Here is a 13,340-nt window from a genome sequence, read left to right on the forward strand (position 1 = left end):
CTTTTAACTCCTCTTCTGATAAAATAAAGAAAATACATTCTCTGTCAGGGTCCTGGGTGTTGTTTTGGTGTTCTTTGTTGGGTGATTTCCCTGTTCCTGCTCTGTTCTTTCTCCAGGGGGCGTGGTGGAGCCACTTTCCTACAGCTGTCGCTGGTGAAAGTCACACCTGCTATCCATTGCTAATCAACTGGCTATTTAGGCCCTGGAATCCTGTTCACCAGTGTCTGATCGTTTGGCCAGTGTTGTGGTCACCATGCCTCCCTCCTTCGGAAAAGGAATGAGCAGGATCTTTCCCTTGTGCCGAGTGTGTTTCTCCCCACTGTGTTTGAGGCTTCTTTTGGTTTCAATTAACCCTTCTGCGAGACTTAGTTAGCTGTTTCCTGTCTGCATTTGGGTCGTGATAAAACTAAATCCTAACATTCTCATTAAACGTTACAGTGAATTAAGACAAATGTTAAATAAATACATTATTACAGAATTTCCCATGTTCGTTATTTTAACACTGACAACCACAAGAGGGCGCTCTAGGCGTGGTTACTGAGGAACAAGTTCCTTTAGCAACGCAGAAGAAGAAGTGGTGTTTCGTCTATGGAGTTAGACTTGATTTTTTGGCAAACTTGCTCGGATGTTCTTTATGCTATAGTTATCTGAATAACTGTTAATATGTTACGTTAACAAAGCAGACACGTACTCAGTTCCCTGAGTCACTAAGTCCCTATTGCTAATCCATGCTAATGGATTGCTAATTGCCTTTCAAGATGAAATGTATGTTCTTGGTCTCGGATTTTATCAAATAAATTTTCCCCCAAAATGCTACTTATAGTCCAGTGCGACTTATATATCTATTTTTCTTCTTTATTATGCATTTTTTTGCTAGTGCGACTTAAAATCCGGAGCGACATATAGTCCAGAAAATACGGTATTTTCTTAAGGTGGGGCGTTGGTTGTCGCTCCATTGTGCAGCTTATTTCTGGGCAATCAAGCACCACCAGCCAGCATTTTAAGACCTGTTTCAGCTACTCTTCATGAGTTTGTAGAGAATCTTGTTGCAGTAATCTCTCAGCTTACTCTTTTTTTTATCCCTAGTGCTCCTTTTGCCTGAAAAATTGTAAAACTAACTTGTTTTTTCCACTTCCTTTATTTCTCCATCCACAGTCTGACCACACCACTTCTTCCTGTGTCTTCTTCGTTTCCTCTGTCTGGTCCCAGACACCTACTGTGCATCACCCTCGCCAAAACTGACCTCCGTTGTTTGTCCACCATGAATTCACCTCCCTAAATCAGCTGTGGATTATTTCCCTGGTGAATTTTGGATTTTTACCATGGTGGAATTTTCACTGACTCTTTTGTTTAACTGTACCTTTTTATAAAACCTTTAAAATGATTTTGTCTCCAGAGTCTGCATTTGGGTTCAGTTTCTGCCTGCCTCAGTATACCTCCCTCACCAAGTCTTCCTGTAATTTTGGTCCAGACTTGGTGAGCTCATATATTTGGCAGTGGATGCTATGAACCAGAGGACAAGGCCTTTCAAAGAAAAATTTGAGAAAACTAAAAGCTCTTGAGGAGATGGTGATTCCTGGTGCATTAATCATTGAGACAATCGTGTGTTACTGGCAGGATCAACCAGGAAAACTGTGGAGGTCTAGAAATGGTGGGGGCGGACGACCCATCACTGGCCCTAGAAAGAGAATTTCCATCTATCCAATACAGGCAAAAACATGACGCTGGTGTAGGGTAGGCTTGCACAGCTTCAGACCCTCCCTGCCCACAAAATGTGAAAAAAATACAGGCTTTCAAAAAAACAGGCAGCACAGCAGGGGCCATCATTCTCCCTGAAATTATATCTGTGTTCCTTTCTACCTTAGATCAGGTGCAAATGACCCTGGAGAGCATTGCCGTATGCCACAGTGCCAGAGGAACCTCGTGCCTCATCACATCACAAGGCAGGCTGGCAGGGGCATTTCGATTGCATATTTTATTTTTGAGTTCATTTAACTTTCATGATTCCCACTATTGTATGATGTGAAGAGCAGAACTCATGCAAAGGAGTTCAGCATACTTATGTGTAAAAAACAACACACCCATCTCTGCTCTAAATATTTTCTGAAAACAACTGCTTTTCTGAAGATTTAACAATATCCAGTCACTACACAAAACAAATGGAATAGTTTTAATCAAATTATCTTGGTATTATTGCCTGTACCCTTGTTATTAGTGATTAACTGATCAAACTGGACACTAAACTAATCTTACAATTTTTTTTAGATGTGCTGGTGATCAGCTGGCCAAAGAAAAAGACATCTGGTGGAAGATTCTTCAGTAAGATGAGACTAAAAATAAGGTGCCAGTCATAGTGAGCATAAACATGTGTGGAGGATGGAAGGATTAACACTTCAACCCTAAGATACCGCACATCAAACATGGAGTTGAAGCCCTGTGACATACCGCGTTTTTTTGTCGGTAAAGAAGGTGAATGAAATACTAAACAACAATGAATATCAATCAATTCCTCAGAAAAAAATTGGCCAGGGTCCTGAAATGTCCTCAAATGATCATACTTTTTTACTTAAACCTAATTTGTAAAGATTCAGTCCAAGTCACAAGATTAACACAAGGTTTTGCCATTGAAACAAAATCAAGAAAATTCTGACAAGGCAAGAGTCTTTTTGAAATTAGTTATTTGATTTTAACCAAATGCATATGTGGCAGAAGACTTGTGCATGTTCAAATATAAAAACACTATTGCAAAGCAGTTAAATATTATATTAAAACATATTCAAGTGTGTTTTGAATCAATAGCAGCCTCAAATTGTGACGCATAGATCCTATAAAGTAATGACACAACAGGTGGGTGGAGAGACGAAGGGGGAAGGAAGTGGTAAGGATGCTTTATTTCACTGGAGCACAGTCTGCTGCTCAGTTTAGAAGAAACATCAGCATGTTATGAGCGTCCCATCTGATTTGTGCTGCCTTCCTCATGTGATCATCAGGTCAACACGGTAAGACAATGGTCAATTATAGTCAACTCTAGCAGTAATGACATCATTTACAACCATTCAACTGTATGTTCTTGTCCCATAACTAACAGTTAAATGCTGTGGATACTGTGGTCCTAAACTAATGTTTCTCTCTGAGAACCCCTTTTAAAAGGACAAGAGGATATTTGCTCCACTTTCCTTAGTCGGAGCGGAAAAAATGAAATATGATTTGTTGTTGTTCGTATGTGTGCAAAAGATCTACAAAGAGCGCGTTTGAATGTTCATCTAAATAGCAGCACAGGCCTAAACTAATCATTCCTGCGATGCATGTGCAGATTTACTCATGCCCTTTAGATATTTTGGTGTTTATTCTACGATTTATTCTAAGATAATCAGTTGAAGTTGTTTTAGCTAGCTATCAATCACAACGTGCAGACCTGCACTCAAAAATGGGTTTATAGAAAGGTCCAGGTACAGACATTTCAACCAAAATACAAACAGAAAACTAGTGACCCCTGTGTTGACTGACAGGCACCTTTGGAAGACACATTTAAGCTTTAATATTTCCCTTTAGAAAGTAACATTTTCAAAGAACATGACTGTTGACTGTCTTCATAATTTTAGCTACAGTATCAGTCCTTGTTCTTGTACCTGTGGATGAGAACATCTGAGAAACACGCAAATTGGTGTTTTCAACCTGTAAAGTGTTGCAGAGGAGGCCTGAAATTCTGCAAGTCATTAACTCATAGCTGTAACCACTAATCTCAGAAGGCTATTTCCTAAAATGAATAATCTTTTCCTGATCTCTGCTCTACCCAGTTGCCGGTTAATGTTCATAAACTACCCTTAAGTTCAGATCTTTGAGAAAGAACCTCCTCCCTCCTCACTGACATATCAGACCACAACACCACATCCTGACGCCGAGCCTAAAATAACAAGGGCAGGTTTGCGACGCTTTAGGATCTTTGCCATAGTTGTGTATGCAAGTCTTTATTGCTTTTTTATGTAGTGCTGCCTACATCACCGATGCATGAGAATGCAAAGGGAAGTCAAGTATATCAGAAAATAGGTTTGAAGTAAATGAGTTACGACTTAAATGTCCAATGAATAAAAAATGTGTGGTATTTTTGATGTTGAACATGGATCATGAACAACTTGAAGCAATTAATAATTTCTTTCATAATTACATTTTACAGACATGCTGAAAAAGAAAATGAAGTGAAAACAAAACTATTCAGTTCACATGCGGGATCACGTGTGTAGGAGTATTATATGCCTCAGTATACACGCTTGCTTGCTTAAATCCATAATACCCCAGACTTTAGGGGTATGAGTTAATAAGCACAAAACAGTTGTTTTTTTCTTAGTCTCTAGCTGTTCTAAAGTAAAGCCTGTTTATTTCTGCCATTATATAAAAATAAATGATGCAGGTAAAATACATGTGTGGCACTTTATTTAACATCCTGGGCATGTTTGTCTGGTAATGTCATGAAATGACTGTGGAAGTATCAGTTTTTTTTAATCAAATATCTACTTGGATATAAAGTAAGTGGATGGAATATGGTTACGATATACTTGAAAATGCTCATATTGCACATATATAGGAATATATGAAAACCATAATATGAACAGTAAATGAGGGAGCTACTGAAATAGCTACAAAGATGTAATTATAGAATTTTTGTTTCTATCCATATTTTGAGCTTTTCTCTTATTTTAATTGTCATGTCAATGACAAAGTATGTTATTGAAACTGCTTTGTGTTCTATTTATGAGCCATTATAAAACAGGGGAATTTGGTAACCTATGTAATCCATTTTAATTGGGATCGAGGAATGTTCTGAAGGATTGTGGGGCTCAAGACACACAAACTCTGGTGGGCTGCTCAAGCTTAACAGTGCCACAAACAGGAAGGTCCTCATTCTGCACATGTACAGGCCATGTAGCTCTAACAGAGGCATTTCACAGAGCAAGGAGCCTTTGAATAACGCAGGAAAAAACTTTTAGGTCAGATTTTTTTAAATTCCTGATAATGTTTCTTTCCTGTCTTTTCTTTTATTCTTGTGTGCTTTTTTTGTCTACAAAAATGTTACACTCACATGTAACTCTTCTTTTTACTCCATGCACAGGACCAAACTACCACAACGTTTTGTAAATCTTGGTTTAAGGGAGATTACTCCACCAGACCATTCATCATTGAAGAGAAAAAGGAACACAGCTGGAGGAAGAACATCTATACTTCTCTCAAAAAATGTCGGACACCAACAATGACAGTATGGGAAGAGGAACACAAGGCACTAAAATGTCGAAACACCATAAAAAGGTAAGCTGACATCATAAATAATCCAACAGAAATATATAAAATTATAAATATTACTTCTAAGGCTAACCTATACTAGCCTTTAGATAAAACGTGATTCTAAATTACTTTGAATTAAAAGTCATATTTGGATGAGAGCGAGGACCTGCTTAACATGTATACAAGAGGTTTTGGCAATGTTTTCTGTATGTCAGTATGGACAATTTACTAAATACAAATGTTTAATTCATACTAATGGACTGTTCAGTATCAGTCAGTCAAGTATCCCCATGCCACAGCTGATCTTTGTCCTTTAGATATAAAATAATACAACTTTAATCCTATTTTCACCCCATCTGGCTATCATTCAGCATGACGTGAAAGTAGCTTGGTCTCCCTATTCTGCTAGATTAAAGTACAGAAAAGCAGAAAAGCCCTGCTTAATTGTGAATACGTAAACAGTATTAGCTGAGGTGCACTGTGTGGCTTTACACCACCTAATTTTGCCATTTTTGCATCACTTTATTTTTGTGCCATGTATCATGCATCTTTGTCATAGATGACATAGCTAGACCAGTTCTTTTTTGCCCACAGTGACTAATAATTCTCCCAGCATATTAACCATAGTCAAGAAGCTAATGTACATATGTATGGATGGATGGATTAGTATCATCCCAAAGACAATGTCATTATTTGTATTTCAAAACTAAACCTTAGCTTAGTGACTAACATGTGATGTCTTATCAGCTGACAGCATCTGCAATTAAAGGGGCCATCCAGCTGGGCATTGGATATGTGGTGGGAAATCTCAATTCAAAACCTGACAGAGATGTTCTCATGCAGGATTTCTCTGTGGTGGAAAGTGTCTTCCTGCCCAAGTAAAGTACACCCTCATTTCTCCTTATTTGTTGACACGTTTCACACTTTTTCTGTTGAAAGGAAAGTATGACATTATGGCATGTGCCTGTTGCATCACAGTTGTTTTACAGTAAAAGTAGATAAACCTTTGAAGTCCATTTTGCATTTTGTTCATTATTGTGAATTAATATAATGAAAGCCCAAAATGTTACTTGCTACTTGTGTAGAAAACACATTTATTTCCTGTTTTGTGCATGACTTATTATAATTAATTGTTTTAAAGGGATTTTTTTTGTCGACCTTGTAGGCATGAACTGAAAAGTTTCCATCAGAATCAAAGCTTGTGATTACAAAATGTATTGATGTAATTTGGAACAGTTTATCATGATTCCAAACTGATTTTATGAAACAGAAAAAACATCTCTGACTTTCATATGTGATCAACAGGAGACAGAGTAAAAGATGATGTAACTGGCTATTCTGAGTTTTATTTATTTGTTTGTTTGTTTGTTTTTGCTCCCATGCAATTATGGGGGGAAAAAGCATTTTAATTCAGAGGGAGTCTACACCTTTCGTACTGTGTCAGTGTGTGATGCCTCTTTTAGACTGATGATTTTTCTAACTGTAATATTTCTTCCAGTGAGGGAAGCAATCTGACCCCAGCTCATCACTTTCCCGACTTCCGCCTGAAATCTTACGCACCGCTAGCCTTTCGTTACTTCCGAGAGCTCTTTGGCATCAAGCCAGACGATTATCTGGTGAGTTTGCAAATTCGAGCCATTCTCCTAATCCGTTCTAATTCAGTGTGATACAATGCAGGCTTTAGTTACTTGCAACATTTGGCCAATTTAAGGTATTTCTTCACTGGTCTGCTTTCAGTATTCCATCTGTAACGAACCTTTGATTGAACTGTCCAACCCGGGTGCCAGCAGTTCCTGGTTCTACCTCACCAGTGATGATGAGTTTATCATCAAAACAGTGCAGCATAAAGAGGCTGAGTTCCTACAGAAGCTGCTTCCTGGTTACTACATGGTGAGGAACTCAAGTTACATCGTTATTCAGCTGAGTTGTCTTTGCATACGACCAGTTTGTTGTTATTTTAACATTGTTTTCCGCATGATCGGAGTAAACAACATGTTTTGTAGGGTCTGTACACATGTTAAAATGACCCACACTTAGGTGAATATTTTTAGGTTCTTTTTTGAACTTTTTTGTCAGCTATTGCACTGATTTTTATTCCTGTGGCTGCAGAATCTAAATCAGAACCCAAGGACGCTGCTGCCAAAGTTCTACGGCCTTTACTGCATCCAGTGCAGTGGGATTACCATCCGTGTGGTGGTGATGAACAATATTCTGCCTCGTGCCATGGAGATGCACTACAAATACGATCTGAAGGGATCTTCATATAAACGTTGTGCCTCACGCAAAGAACGCGCCAAGTCTTCGCCTACGTTCAAGGACCTGGATTTCAAGGATATGCATGAAGGCCTGAACCTTGACTCTGAAACCTACAATGCCCTGATGAAGACCCTGCAGAGGGATTGTAGGGTGCGTTCCCACCTTCAATTTTACCAATTTTACACCACAATCTTCTATGAGTTACATTTCTGTGTGTGAATTTGCAAACAAGCCAAGAGAGGAGATTATTACCTTCAGATACAAGGATCCATAGTTGTATCTTACCTCACAGTTACCATAGCAATATTCTATTTAGGCACTATTGAAACTTAAAACTAATACTGATACTGTTAATTCTATCTTGCACTACAAGAAAAGAACTAGAAAAGAAGAATGATTATAGTCAGCTACGTAATATATTTTTGAGTTGGTCAAAATTAACTCGATACAAATAAATTGTGATAAAGGATTATTACATGGATAGCGTTTCAGACCCTAACCCCCAAGCCTAACTCTTCTCACTGAGGAATCAAGTCTAAACCCTCCCTTTGAAATCTGGAACATTAGTCACATTTTTATTCAATCATCAATTGAATTAGCAAATTAAAAATGTTTAGAAAAAAGAAGCAAACCGGACAATGTCTATTATGCATGATTCCCCAAGGGATACATTTATGATCAAATCTGACAATCAGCATGGAGCTATAATGATGACCTCATCAAAACAATCATGGTATTTAATTAGTGTGGAACAACAAGCTACTTCAAACCATGTAAAACATATAGACAGTACAGTGGCTAGCAAAACCTTTGATATCAATCTTGTAGGAATAGGAAGGTGCATTATTGTAGTATTAAACCATCCCTGTTATATTATATTCATAATTGTTTGTGTCAATAGGAAATCCACTTGGTCCAAATCTATCTGCTTATGTTCTGAGTGTTCTAAGGGACTCTATGTTCAAGTACCAGAAATGTGTTACTTACTTTTAGTTTCTGTTTTACTTCAGGTACTGGAGAGCTTTAAAATCATGGACTACAGTCTCCTGTTGGGAATTCATGTTTTGGACCATAAGCCATTAAGCAGAGGAAGTCGATGTGACAGCAGAAAAGGGCAGAAAGTTCTCTACTCCACTGCTCTGGAGTCCATCCAAGGGAGTATGAAGGACCCGGAACCATTGGGTGATGATGACACGTGAGAAACCTTATCAAATAACAAACTCTATATTATTATATACTATAATAAGATATAGGTTTTTTTTAAATCCGGCATAAAATGTGCTGCTGATTTAATCCTCCCCAACTAGTAGGGGACATTCAAGGCAGCCATGATTTAAGAGGCGTAAATTTAATTAAAATGTGTCGATTTCTCAGATTTGGTGGGATTCCAGCCAAATACAAAGATGAGAATCTCCTCATCTTTCTGGGGATAATTGACATCCTCCAGTCATACAGGTAGACACTTCAAATATGTCTGTCTGTCTGCCTGCCTGCCTGCCTGCCTGCCTGCCTGCCTGCCTGCCTGCCTGCCTGCCTGCCAGTCTGTCTGTCCATCTGTCTATCTGTCCATCTAACTATCGAATAATATGTACACATATGCATATTTCTATTATTTAGGTTAATTAAAAAGATGGAGCACTCATGGAAAGCCCTTGTGCATGATGGGGTATGTACCACATGTACATGTGCAGCTAATTGCATATACATCTGCATGCGTGTGGAGGGGTTGCTGATAGTTTTCTTTCCATTTCAGGACACAGTGTCAGTTCACAGACCGAGTTTTTATGCCGACAGATTTCTCAAATTCATGGGTTCTACTGTATTCAAAAAGATACACCGTAAGTCATACCTCTAATTATATGCCTACATTGCCTAATTTTGCATTTTAATGAGGTACTGATTCATTTGTGACAGCTCTAAGGGGTGCCTCTTCAAAGAGAAAGAAGGGTTCTCTGCATGCAGTCAAGTCAGTCTCTCAGGAGGTTCTTTCCCAACAAAGAGAGGACAAAAATGAGAAGAAGGCCCAAAGCTTGGATCACCTAGATGGAAAATGTACGTAGAAATGAATTTATTTTGCACGATATCGAAGAATATTCTCTAACATAATAATACCTTTGCAGTTGTTTACAGCTCCTCCAAACAACCAGATGTTTTGCCAAAATCTGCAGTCTCTTTTGGATCCTCCAGAAATAAAGTTCACTATGACGGCAGGTCAGTGAAATTCAAACGCATGTTATGACGGCATTGTTTATTTCAGTTCTGTTTCAATTGAAAGCACATTCATTTCTATCTTTATGTTACAGTGAAGATCGGAGAGATTCTGCTTCCACGGTTGCTCTTGACGACCCTCTGTCATCTCTTAGCAGCAGCCAATCAGACTCAGAACTGGATGTCTACTTGGTATGAAATGTCACATTTTGAATCGCCCATATGAAAATGACTGGTACTTGTATGTTGTAAACAAACACAAACAAAAGATGAGATGAGGTGAGCTGAGCTGAGAAAAAACTCCAATAATACAGCTCATTAATGGGTATGAGTAAGAGAATTGCTGCTTCTCACATGGGTACTCAGTCACTTTTAAATGAATTCCTCACAGAGTACCATTTTGTTGTCTTGTAATATCACGGTATGTGAAGGCTTGCAAAAGCACAAATAATAATTTGTTCCACAGAAATTGTTAGCTACCCACTAACCCAATTCAATACATATATGCTCAGCACCCCCCTGGCTAAATTTTAAAGTTCAAATGGCATGAATTGAAATTATGGCCAAGCTGTGGGACCTGGAATAGGGCTCAGATTGCGTTACCTTTTCAAGCAAACTCCCATAGGATAACATGGAATTTTTCGTGTTTGTTTTGGGTCAAAAACAAAAACCCCACCCCCATTAAACAGAATAGTGGCGATACGGACTGATATTTGCTACAGAATAATGACAGGAAGTTAAAAAAAAAACTCTTTTACTGGGTGTTAGAATAGACACTCTTTTATGTCTGTGTAGATTCTCAATCATCCAGGTCATTGTATCCAAGGTAGTTTTCTCTGTCAACTGGACTGGGTTTCTTCTCTTGAAGACGTTTCGCCTTCTATCCAGAAGGCTTCATCAGTTCTGAAATCGCTGGGGAGAGAGCTTGAAAATACATAGCCCCTGTGGCCCATTAGCATGCTAATGATCTGGGTGGTCACCTGAGAGTCGTTAGCAGGGTCGTTAGTCGGGTCGTTCACCTAGTTTCTGTTGAGGTGTCTCCCCTTTGTCTGCCGGATCACATGGTGATGAGTCACTGGGTCTCCTAGAATGGTGTGAATGTTTGTTTTGCTGTTGGTAGGAGTGGAGGACTGCATTGTATGTGGGTGATAGGAAGTGCCTCAGGCCACCACCTCTGTTTAAGGATGGTTTTTCCAATTTGACATGGATAGCTTCCTTGACCCCCCTTTCAATCCACCGGTCTTCTCTGGCTAGTATCCGTACTTGGCTGTCCTCAAAGGAGTGCCCACTCTCCTTTAAGTGTAAGTGGACTTCTGAGTCCTGACCCGAAGAGGTGGCACGTCTGTGTTGTGCCATTCTTCTGTGGAGAGGTTGTTTGGTTTCCCCAATGTACAGTTCCTTGCATTCCTCCTGGCACTGTACAGCATAAACAACATTACTTTGTTTGGGTCTTGGTGTCTTGTCCTTTGGGTGTACTAACCTCTGTCTGAGAGTGTTGCTGGGTGTTTCTGGAGGTTCCTCCTAAACTCCTCAGAGACTCCGGACAGGTAGGGGATGGAAACGCTGCGGCGTTTGTTTCTCTTCTCCTCTCCTTTGCTGGGGTCTCGCTTTCTTTTCGAGGTTTTGGTGAAGGCCCAGTCTGGGTAGCCACATGTTTTGAGAGCTGTCTTAATGTGGTCCTGTTCCTTCTTTCTGGCTTGGGAGACACTCTTTTAGTTTTTCTGGGATTTTTAAGAGCGTAGTAGTCATGGTTTTGAAACCACACCTCAAAATCCTCTGTGCTGGGCTGCAGGTTTTGGTGTGTGTTTCATTAGTGTGTGATTTAAGGGGTCTGAGTAGTTTGAGTTTTTGTGGGCAATTTTCTGTGCACCTCCTAGGTGAATCCAGGGATCTCTTTTCATTTTCAGTACCACCCAAATGATTGAGTTTGAGTTTATCGACGATGTCTGATTGATCATCCATAAACTAGAGTAGAGGACACCCCCTCTCTGCCGAGACACTGTTGATAAAATTTTAACAGAGCATTTCCTTTTTTGTTTTGTGTGAGGTCCTGATACATACAACATACATAAGTTCTGCTATCTCAGTATGTGATAGTTCACATTCGTTGTTTAGAGGCCACAAAATCCTCACTCAGCCTAAAGTCTCCAAATATTGATCTAGGTTCAAAGCCTCTAAAAAGACTGAGCTATTCAAACTATAGAAAGAGTTTGTAAAGGAAAAACAAGAACTTTTGATTATCTGTGCAATATTTTGAAAGATTCAAACTCATAGTACAGAGCATTATTGCCAGTCTCAGTTCTCAGACCAGGGTGCTCACATAATATTAAACTCTGGTTAGCAATTTATTTGGTACACAATGTTTGCATTGATGTGTATAAGGACACCACTAGTGCCACAAAATATTTATGTATCCATATAAATGGAAATATAATTAAAGACAGAAATGCTGTAGCAATATTTTAGGACCCAGCAAAGCACTTCAACAATATTAATCCATTAATGAAAACTGTTGTGTTCAACATTTGAAGTAAATTTTACCCAATACTGAGGCTGTCAAGTTCCTGAAAATGCTAATAATCCAACGTGTGTGTGTGTGTGTGTGTGTGTGTGTGTGTGTGTGTGTGTGTGTGTGCCTGCTTTCTTGCAGTAAAAATGACAAAGTGACCTTCTGGTGCCATTGTAACATCTTTTGGACCTCATGTTGCACAACACAAGCAGAGAAAGTTTCGTCAGTGTGACCATCATGAGCCTCGTGTTTGCTGATGGCTCAGTTTCAAGCAATAGGAAGATGCATTCTACACCTGATCATTGAAGTTGTGTGTCACTTAAAACACTAGCTATATTCTCTTCTGACCATACACTTCATAATGTTATAATTGTCCCTCCATGATTGCTTGATAACAAATGCTCTTGTTTCTCATGGATTCTTGTGAACTGACCTCTGTGTCTTTGTCATACCTGACAGTTCTGAGTCCTCCTGCCGCCTTCCTCATGTGACACTTCTGAAAATGTCAGGAATGACAAAAACAGAGGTCTATTCTCAAGAATCCATAAATTGCATCACACAGGATTACCTACTGAACCTAACTAGGTGAACAAATGTTCATTTAATCAATGGCTGGATCCCTGAAGAAATATTGTGTCTTATAAGTATAAATGTAATTAGATTTTTGGTTTTAAATCAAAAGAAATAAAATAGTACATTATATTATAGTAAATATGATCCTTCTGCTTCAATTTTGATGTAAAGAATTATGTGTACTGTTGATGATTAATTTATTCTATCTTTGTAAATACTAACAGCACCACCTGCTGCCTCATATTCTGTAGTATGAAATCCATAAATTTATGTAAAATTTACCATTGCACATTGACTGGGTTTTATTTTAACAAAATAGTTTAAATCTTTTTAGGGTAAATAATTTTGCCTTTTTTAATCTCTGAATTTTGATCATCTTGATTCAGATTGTTTGCACTTCCAGAAAGTGTACTTTTAACATTTTAAGAAACATGTTAAGGCATTAAGGCACATGTATTCTTTTTTTTGTGAGTGAAGTGAATTATTTATTAGTCTGCTCAAGTAATCTATACACACT

At 38.7% G+C, this 13,340-nt stretch overlaps 1 protein-coding gene across 2 annotated transcripts; it reads left to right on the forward strand.

Moving 5' to 3' along the window:
* The first annotated feature begins 2,905 nt into the window (after window positions 1–2,905).
* pip5k1ba (phosphatidylinositol-4-phosphate 5-kinase, type I, beta a) lies at window positions 2,906–13,228 on the forward strand. Of its 2 annotated transcripts, XM_011604471.2 has the most exons (14): window positions 2,906–2,999; window positions 5,108–5,301; window positions 6,025–6,155; window positions 6,776–6,893; window positions 7,015–7,167; window positions 7,387–7,683; window positions 8,544–8,728; window positions 8,908–8,988; window positions 9,151–9,199; window positions 9,287–9,371; window positions 9,448–9,585; window positions 9,654–9,744; window positions 9,837–9,933; window positions 12,392–13,228. In XM_011604471.2, the coding sequence occupies exons 2-14, from the start codon at window positions 5,230–5,232 to the stop codon at window positions 12,392–12,394; spliced, it is 1,500 nt and encodes a 499-aa protein (XP_011602773.1). In that variant the 5' UTR covers window positions 2,906–2,999; window positions 5,108–5,229; the 3' UTR covers window positions 12,395–13,228. The 2 variants fall into 2 exon arrangements, with proteins under 2 accessions (XP_011602773.1, XP_011602772.1); XM_011604470.2 differs by lacking the exon at window positions 12,392–13,228 and having other exon boundaries at window positions 9,837–10,606.
* The last annotated feature ends 112 nt before the right edge of the window (window positions 13,229–13,340 follow it).

The sequence above is a fragment of the Takifugu rubripes genome, chromosome 6 (genome assembly GCF_901000725.2).
Source record: "Takifugu rubripes chromosome 6, fTakRub1.2, whole genome shotgun sequence".
NCBI lineage: Eukaryota > Metazoa > Chordata > Actinopteri > Tetraodontiformes > Tetraodontidae > Takifugu > Takifugu rubripes.